Source organism: Octopus bimaculoides, chromosome 3 (genome assembly GCF_001194135.2).
Source record: "Octopus bimaculoides isolate UCB-OBI-ISO-001 chromosome 3, ASM119413v2, whole genome shotgun sequence".
NCBI lineage: Eukaryota > Metazoa > Mollusca > Cephalopoda > Octopoda > Octopodidae > Octopus > Octopus bimaculoides.
This window is the reverse complement of record NC_068983.1, coordinates 30752347-30762178: the sequence shown is the minus strand read 5'-3', so window position 1 is coordinate 30762178 and position 9832 is coordinate 30752347. Positions and strand designations below refer to the sequence as shown.

Genomic DNA, 9832 nt, shown 5'->3' with positions numbered 1-9832 from the left:
TGTGTGTGTGTGTGTGTGTGTGTGTGTGTGTGTGTGTGTGTATGTGTGTGTGTGTGTGTGTGTGTGTGTGTACCCTTCCCTTGACATCATGTGACGAGCATCACTGTTATATAAGGGATATTGTTCATTTCAAGTCTCCATGGAAAAAAACGTATCTAGCTATGAGTAAATATTATCTTGCTATAGAAAACCTGCCTCAACAAATTCCATCTGACCCATGCAAGCATGGAAAAGTGGACGTTAAATAATGATAATGATGATGATTAAATGATCAGAATGGTGATGATCTGTGGAGTAATATGTCCAACATTGCATCACTTCGTACAACTGTCTTTGAGAGGCACCAGATAAGATATATTATAACAAGTAGAGCTGTATGTTATGTTTAAGCTGTACATATAACACAATGGTCAGTGAGAGCAGACAGTGTTCATAAGCATTTCCAAAATTTTACTTTTATAAAACCTAAGAAAGTTGGAGCTGTAAAATAATGGATTAATTTTTCAGTAGACAAAAAGCAGCATTTAACAAACAAAGCATTACCACTTCTATTAACATCATATGATATCATATATCATAAGTTGTGCTAATGTTCCAAGTAAGCCACCCAACGTAGCTACTAATCAAACCACAAGAACTTTTTCATTGTACTTCCTGAATATTCATCCTTTTCAATGCTGTAGTCTTCTCCTCAAGTAGATTCATCTATCTGTCTTATGGATCGCCTTCCTCTTTATTCTTTTAGTCCAGATAAATGTGATCTTGATGCTTTTAAATCCCATGATGATTGCTCTATGGTTCTTTACTTCTTTCATTTTCTTTTGTAACTCCCGAAATATCTCTATGGTTGCTCGATGGCTGTTTTATCGTTAGTTATTTTCCTCTTTGCTAGAAGTTACTTTAAAAAAACAAAAAGGCCAAACATGATTTGACAAGATCTCATACAAAACAGTTGGACATTCAGTAATAGGTTCATATTGTGGAGGCGCAATGGCCCAGTGGTTAGGGCAGTGGATTCGCGGTCATAGGATAGCGGTTTTGATTCCCAGACCGGGTGTTGTGAGTGTTTATTGAGCGAAAACACCTAAAGCTCCACGAGGCTCTGGCAGGGGATGGTGGCGAACCCTGTTGTACTCTTTCACCACAACTTTCTCTCACTCTTACTTCCTGTTTCTGTTGTGCCTGTAATTCAAAGGGTCAGCCTTGTCACACTGTCATGCTGAATATCCTTGAGAACTACGTTAAGGGTACACATGTCTGTGGAGTGCTCAGCCACTTGCACGTTAATTTCATGAGCAGGCTGTTCTGTTGATCGGATCAACTGGAACCCTCGACGTCGTAAGCGACAGAATGCCAACAATAGGTTCATATTATGTCAATTGACAGTTTGAAAAGCTGAATTCTACTAAAACAAACTTCAACTTTTGGGCTACAGTTTCTAGCAAGCTGGACAACTATACAGAGCCAATGAGAAAGCCTCTTCATGGTTACTTGATTTAAAGGAAATAACTTCAAAACTCCCTCAAATGGCATTGGCAACTTTTTTGTGAAGCAAGCCAAATGAGACGTGGCTCATCAGGCAAATCACATTGCTAAACAAATTCACGACAATTTTTTTTTTGTTAGGTGTCGGCATGGCTGTGTTGTGAGAAGCTTGCTTCCCAACCATATGGTTCCAGATTCAGTCTCTCTGCATGGCACCTTGGGCAAGTCTCTTCTACTGTAGCCTTTGACTAACCAAAGCCTTGTAAGTGGACTTTGTAAACAGAAACTGACAGAAGATCATCATTTATATATACATGTATATATATCTGTGTGTGACCCCCACCACCATTGCTTGACAACTGGTATTGGTGTGCTTGCATTCTTGTACTGTAGTGGTTCGGCAAAATGAACCGATAGAATAAGTACAAGGTTTACAAAGAATAAGTCCTGGAGTTGATTTCTTTGACTAAAAACCCTTTAAAATGGTGCTCCAGCATGGCCACAGTCAGATGACTGAAACAAGTAAAAGGATAAAAGAACACCATTCAGAAAGCCTTTTGGGCCACAATTTGCCCATAACTACGGCCTGTGGGGCTTGGTAATATAATTCTTGATTCATTATGTCAGAAATAAAAGAAAATGAGGCTGGGCACTACTGGAACTCTTTTTTATTACAGATTTACTCAAACAGGCCTGTCTGGGCCAGATGAGCCAAACAACAACAATTGAATTTTATTTCAGTTCCCTGAGGTATAAAGTACCAGTAATATAATATTAATATTTGATAGAAAACAAGGCCATATCTGGACTGTTAAGTATCTGAATTCCTAATTAACATTTACTTGGCTATGATGACATAACACCAGTCAACTTACCAATGCTATCCAACAACCACAGTGTCTAGCATTTAATTGGCTGCTACTGTTGCCAATAACAACAGATGTCACCCTTTCTACTGGCAAAACATTAAGGTCTGAAATCTATCAGTATTTTTACTGATGCACCATCTGTTCCTTACAAAAACACTAGTGGAAGAAATCAATAGGCAATGAAAGAGGTTTGGCTGTGCTTATGTGTTGATTAATGGCAAAATTAAACAGAAATTTGAGCAGCAAACTTAAACAAGAAATGGTAATATAAAAAGAAGAAAATAATGGAATGATTTATAGGGATTTATTTCTCTATTTCATTGTTTATTGATTTTATTTTCCACTTGTTTCAGCATGCTATTTAATTACAAGCTCCTATGTTCTGAGTTCAGATCTTGTCTGGGACAACTTTACCATTCATATTATCAGCTGTACAACATGAGCAGAATTTCTGGCTTCTTGATTTAAGATTTTATTTTCTGAGTTCAAATCATAGTGATGTTAGCTTTGCTTTTCATTCCTGCAGGGGCTGTAGTAGAAGTATATCCCAATCAGGTAATGATGTTAATTAAATTTGCTTGACCCTTGCCTAAAATGTATGGCCTTGTACCAATGTTAGGACTTATTGGGTGGTTGTTGTTTGGCCCCATGTCTCTGACCATGCAAACCTATGATCAAAGACATTCCAGCCATGACCACAATGTATTTTTTAGTGGGTATCTATAAATCTACTCTATTTTATATTTCTAATCCCAGTGCACCATTTTTACTCTCATACCAAACACTCTCCCTACATCTATTTCAAGGCCCTTCTACATTGATTGAAATTATCTCCCAGAAGGAGTTAAAAACATTATCATTCAATGGAGAAATAATTTTAAATGCTTGATAACTTAAATTTTGGGGATTTCTTTTGAAAAGGACAAGCATTTCACTCTTTAAGGGTTACATGCAGAGAACAACTCTCAGTTATTCATTCTCAAGACAATTCTATTTTTCTACACCAACGATCATATAATCTTGTACATTTACTTTGTGATTCTAGAATTGCTTCCAATATTTGCTGAAATAAAACAATAATACTCTCTCTTTCTCTCTCTCTCTCTCTCTCTCTCTCTCTCTCTCTCATACATACACACACACACACATTAATATATAGTAGAATAAGAAATAGAAAAACCTTGGTGAAGTATTATATATTTGAAAAAATAAATAGAAACACCTTTCCTGATAATTTTTCCCCTATCTAAATATTGATGTGTCAAAATTATCAGATAAACCATTTTTATTCATTCTTTCCGATATCATCATCATTTAACGTCCACTCTTTAACCCATGCCAGCATAGAGAGAGGATGTTAAATGATGATGAGGATGATGATATTTGGAAAAATGAATAGAAATTACTTTTCTGATAATTTTTCCACTATCTAATTATTAAAGTGGAAAAATTATCAGAAAAGCCATTTCTATTCATTTTTTTTTCAAATATATAATACTGTACCATTATTTCTTATTCTACTCAGGGCCAGCCCTAGGGTTGCTGGCACCCCGGGCAAGCTGAACTTCAGTGTGTACAAGCTGACAGTTGTGGGAATTTCTTTGTCTTTGTCATACCCTCCTTGGCACCCCCTAGCACATGGCACCCCAGGCGACTTCCTGAATTGCTGGTAACTTGAGCCAACCCTGATTCTACTATGTGAATATATATATATATATATATCATCATCATCATCATCATCATCATCATTGTTTAATGTCTGCTTTCCATGCTAGCATGGGTTGGACGATTTGACTGGGGACTGGCAAAGCAGATGGCTACACTAGACTCCAATCTGATCTAGCAGAGTTTCTACAGCTGGATGCCCTTTCCCAACGCCAACCCCTCCGAGATATATCTCGTCATAATTATTTTGGGCTTAGATCTTTGGTGATCAAAGCAGTGTTGTTTTTCATGCAGATGGCTTTTTGGAGTTATTTATACTCACATATTATTCTGCCTCTGTGCTTCCTTACGATTCTACATTTATGTGTGTGTGTGTGTGTGAGAGAGATAGAAAGTGTGTTTAGTGTCATATCCCATACTATGTATTTACTCTTGCTGTGAAATTAGATCATTCAGTAGCTTTGGATGAGGACTGAAAAAAATTATACAGTTCTATATTTAAGAGATGAGGAATTATGCACATTGTTTACATTATTTACATTTGAGAGGTATTTGTCCTCATCTTGTTTGTTGTTAACACGTTTCAGCTAATACCCGCCTCCAGCCTTCTTCAGGTGTCTTGGGGAAATTTCGAACCTGAGCTCTCATTCCTAAGGTATTTTACGATGTTATTATTATTATTATATTATTATTCAGGTCACTGCTTGGAATCGAACTCAGAATCTTGGGGTTAGTAGCCTGTGCTCTTAACCACTACGCCATATGCCCCTGGCCAATTATGGAGTGAATTTTAGGGCTTATAAATCTAATATTTTTCTATCCTTCCTTAATACTGGTTCCCATATGCTACTCATATCTGCACTCAGTCTGCTTAGGAGGTTGTTGTGTCCTAGCATATGTGCTGCTTCTTTTAGTTTTCATATTTTCCAGCAGTGTTCTCTATCTATTATTGTAATTTTATCCCACAGGGGGAGGTGGTCTCCATTTTTCTCTACATGATCAGCAATACCCGATTTATCAATATCTCCCCAAGTCACAGGTTTGCGATGTTCGTCTACCCTTATTTTGAGGGGGCGACATGTTTCGCCTTTGTATAACCTACCACACCATGGGATGGAGTACATGCAGTCTTTGGTCATATTCTCTTCTATTAGTGGTTTCATTTGAAGGAGAAATTTGCGAAGTGTTGTATTACTCTTGAATACTGTCCTGACATCATATGGGCCGCATATCTTTTCTATCTTTTCCAAGAGGCCTTTCACATAGGGTAGACAGACTGTGGACAGTTTATTGGTTTCATCCCCTCTTTTCTTCCTAATTGGAGTGGAAAGTATATTTTTGGGGTAGTTGTTGCTTAATAGATTGTTATTGAGCTTGATCATTTCTTCGTGGTCTGTATCATGACCACTACTTATATTCTTTGCATGATGTTTTAGAAACTGAGCAATCCATCAAATGTAACTAATATAAATAATGAAAATAATTAGCTCTGTCATTCTTACGGCTCATCAGGGTTCTCTCACCTTTTACCTCTTTGCTGCCAAATGATGATAGCAAAAATTTACTATATGAAATTAAGTGTAATAGTTGGAGAGGAGCACTCCGTCGGTTACGACGACGAGGGTCCCAGCTGATACGATCAACGGAACAGCTTGCTCTGAAATTAACGTGCAAGTGACTGAGTAATCCACAGACACGTGTACCCCTAACGTAGTTCTCAGGGAGATTCAGCGTGACACAGAGTGTGACAAGGCCGGCCATTTGAAATACAGGTACTACTCATTTTTGCCAGCTGAGTGGACTGGAGCAACGTGAAATAAAGTGTCTTGCTCAAGGACACAATTCGTCGCCGGGAATCAAACTCACGACCTTACAATCGTGGGCCGAATGCCCTAACCACTCAAGGACACAACGTGTCGCCGGGAATCAAACTCACGACCTTACAATCGTGGGCCGAATGCCCTAACCACTAAGCCACGCGCCTTCATAATAGTTGACATAAGTTAATTAGATAAGCGGGTATGGTGCTTATGTTCAGCCTAAACATCTGTACATCAATATCTGCAGGATAAATCTAACAGTGGAGTGGGGTAGCTTGAATGCTTGCAACAGAATGAATTCCTCTGGGATCAGTTTAGAGCATTTAATTGATTAGCTTACCTCACAAACTAAAGGCACCTAAGGCCCAGGAGATCATGTTAAGCCAGGTAACGTGTTAGAGTTATTAGTTAGACATTATAATTACAAATATTGATTATTTTTCTACCTAGGTTTATTCAAATCTAAAAATGGTGTTTACCCTGCCAGACTTAAATATTAATTTATCTGATGAAGCTAAGCTATTTGCGTACCTTCCCACCATTTCCATTCCTCTTACTGATCTTGTATTGATTATCATAAATCCTTTGTAAGTCTTTTATACTTCTGCTATTATTGAATTGCTTTTATTCAACTATTTTCAGTTAAAGGTCAATCACTCTGTAACCACACAAATTTGCTTTTTCATCAAATCAACAGAACGTGTCATTTTTTTTACTGCTAACTTGAGGTTTTCCTTATGTATGTATGTGTAAGTGCACATGTGTGTATATACATACTCTTTTACTTGTTTCAGTCATTTGACTGTGGCCATGCTGGAGCACAACCTTTTAGTCAAGCAAATCGACCCCAGGACTTATTCTTTGGATGCCTAGTACTTATTCTATTGGTCTCTTTTGCCGAACCGCTAAGTTACGGGGACATAAACACACCAGCATCGGTTGTCAAGCAATGTTGGTGGGACAAACACAGACACACAAACATATACACACACATACATATATATATATATATATGTATATATACATATATACGACGGGCTTCGTTCAGTTTCCATCTACCAAATCCACTCACAAGGCTTTGGTCGGCCCGAGGCTATAGTAGAAGACACTTGCCCAAGGTGCCACGCAGTGGGACTGAACCCGGAACCATGTGGTTGGTAAGCAAGCTACTTACTATACAGCCACTCCTGCACCTATATACATATATATGTATGTTTGTGCATATGTATGTATATTCTTTTATTCTTTTACTTCTTTCAGTCATTGGACTATGGCCAAGCTGGGGTACTGCCTTAAAGGGTTTAGTCAAGCAGAATGATCCCAGTAATTTTTTTTTTTTAAACCAGGTACTTATTCTGTCAGTCTCTTTGCCAAACCAATAAGTTACAGGGACATAAACAAACCAACACCAGTTGTCAAGCTGTGGTGTGGGGCAAACACAAACACACTCACTCACATACACACATGTACACGCTTACACAAACACATACACACACACATACATATACACCTGGCTTTTTTTTAGTTTCCATCTACCAGATCCACTCACAAGGCTTTGGTTGGCCCAAAGCTATAGGAGAAGATACTTGTCCAAGGTACCACACATGGTGTGTGTGTGTGTTTCTCCCCCACCTTACCTCTCTATAAATGGTGTTACTTTATGTACATCCCTATAACTTGATGCTTTTGACAAAAGAGACTGATGAAATAATAACCAGACTTAAAAATAAATATAGGAGCCGATATGCTCAACTAAACCCCACAAGGTTGTAGTCAAATGACTAAGACAAGTAAAAGCTAGAAGCTAAGCAAACAGTAAACAGCTTTTATATACATTTATGTGCAAGATTCGAATGGTATTCTTAAGAAATTCACCAGATGACCCTTGAGTGCCTTAAGCAGGGTCTACTCTGTTGTAAGTATTCAAGACAGCTCTCTTTCTAAATACAAGTCTCAGAAACCCTGAAGAAAAGCCATGGGTATTACTATCCTATCTTTTCTATAAAAATCAAAAAAAATAATAAATGAAAATATTTCATGTTTCTGTTTGGTTTGCAAGATTTTTATTGTGATCTCATGTGTTAAAACATATTTTGTTGTATCTCAGGAGAGTCATTATACCAATAACAAACCTGCATACAGGTTCTATTTCACTTCGTTATTATTTTTATTTGCCACTTGGTTAATTGCATAACCATTTAACTAATCAATTGTTCAGTCAATCAGTTAGGTTTTTCAAAATCCTTTTGTTGTCATTCATCCCATCAATGATGCCCCCTCTCTATTTCAAGTCTGAACTTTTCTAATACGACTGAGTTAGAAAAATTTTCAATAGATAAATACTCAGGTGACTGTCTTACAGATCTTGATTTCAAATCTTACAGCAGGAAAACCATTTTATCTTTGAATGAAAGACATTCTCTGGAGTCTACTCTCCTTACTTTACCTTAACATGGAAAGTTTCCAGGAGTAGAACACATATCTTATTCAAGGAATTAGGAGTGGAGGATTTCTCTTTCAACCATGTAATACAAAATGAGTTAAACATCAGATATGTGCACTCTTGTGACCTCTTAAATATTTCATTATTAATAATAATAATAATAATAATAATAATAATAATAATAATAATAATACAGAGTTTTGCTCACATTAAGTTTAACTGGGTGCAGACACAGCTGTCTGGTTAAGAATTTTGCTTCACAACAACAGAGTCAGTTAATGAAATGTCTTGTGCTATTTATACCAGCTTTTTGCATTCTGAGATCAAATCCCACCTAGGTGAATTTCATCTTTTATCTTTCCAAGGTCGACAAATAAGTGTTAGTCAAAAGTAGTGCACTGGTAGAATTAGATTATTGGATGGGATGTTTTATATTTGTTCTCACTCTTTATGTTCTGAGGTCAAATCCTGCAGTACTGCACTTACTTACTTAAGCCCTTTGCTCCTAATTAGGATGTTGTTACACAATGCTGCACACAATGCACTCAGTGTTGTTTTAGTTTTTGAATGATGCCATCACATCCCACTGGTCAAGTGAACAGGCCAACATTCCCTCTGATTGGAAGGCTAGTCCATCACTGGGTCATTCATTTATAATTTAGTGGACTGGAGCAATGGGAAACTAAATGTTTTGCTCAAGAGCACCACTCAGTCTAGGAATCGAACATGCAGGGACCTCTGCATGGTACTTTGGACAAGTGTGTGTTTGTCTCCCAGCACTACTTGACAACTGGTATTGGTCTGTTTACATCCCTGTAAAAAAAGACTGATAGGATAAGTGCCAGACTTAAAAATAAGTATGGGAGTTGATGTGTGTGTGTGTGTGTGTGTGTGTGTGTGTGTGTGTGTGTGCGTGTGTGTGTGTGTATGTATGCTTGTGTGTTTTCATGTATATATGTATGCATGTGTTTGTGCCCCCCCCCCAACACCACTATTACTTGAGAACTGGTGCTGGTTTCTTTATGTCCCCATAACTTAGTGATTTGACAAGAGAGACAAAAAAGGATTGATAGAATAAGTACCAGGTATCAGACTTTAAAAAGAAAATAAGTACAGGGGTCAACTTGTTCAAATAACCCTTCAAAATGGTACCTCAGCATGGTTGCCATCCAATGACTGGAACGAGTAAAAATTAAAAGAGAAAACATCCTCCCGATTCATTTCCACCTTCTCCTCACTTCACTTTCACACCTCTCCTCTATCTCTCTCTCTCTTTTCTACTCTTCTTTTTCTTTCTCCTCCCATTTTTTGCCGTCCCCTCCACCCACACTTTACCACTACCACCTCTGATCAATCAACCGTTTTTTTTCTCACACCAACCCTTTCTTCATCTGCATCTTTTTTTTTTTTTTCCTTTACCTCCAAAGCCTTCATTTTCTTTCTCCATTTTCCTTAATCTCTCCTCCTAAACCTCTGAAGCTTTTCTCATTTGCCCCCTCTTCTTCATCTTTGTATTTTTTCTTACTCAACTCTTCTACCCCCCCCCCCCC

The 9832-nt window shown here is 37.7% G+C and overlaps 1 protein-coding gene and 1 long non-coding RNA gene across 3 annotated transcripts in view; both read left to right on the top strand.

The window, feature by feature from the left end:
* The window catches only part of LOC106868473 (NALCN channel auxiliary factor 2-like), a 267882-nt gene that overhangs the window by 140851 nt on the left and 117199 nt on the right, over window positions 1–9832 (top strand). Inside the window, exon 1 of one of the 2 annotated variants that reach the window (XM_052966120.1) lies at window positions 2728–2909. The exons of the other annotated variant lie outside the window; for it this stretch is intronic. Coding sequence (XP_052822080.1) covers window positions 2853–2909 — 57 coding nt within the window. The 5' untranslated portion in view covers window positions 2728–2852. Of the gene's footprint in view, window positions 1–2727; window positions 2910–9832 lie in introns of those variants that run through there. 2 annotated transcript variants of the gene reach the window in all.
* LOC128247275 (uncharacterized) overlaps window positions 4419–9832 on the top strand; it is a 24640-nt gene continuing 19226 nt past the window's right edge. The window contains exon 1 of the long non-coding RNA XR_008263632.1: window positions 4419–4674. This is a non-coding gene — a long non-coding RNA (uncharacterized LOC128247275). The remainder of the gene's footprint in view (window positions 4675–9832) is intronic.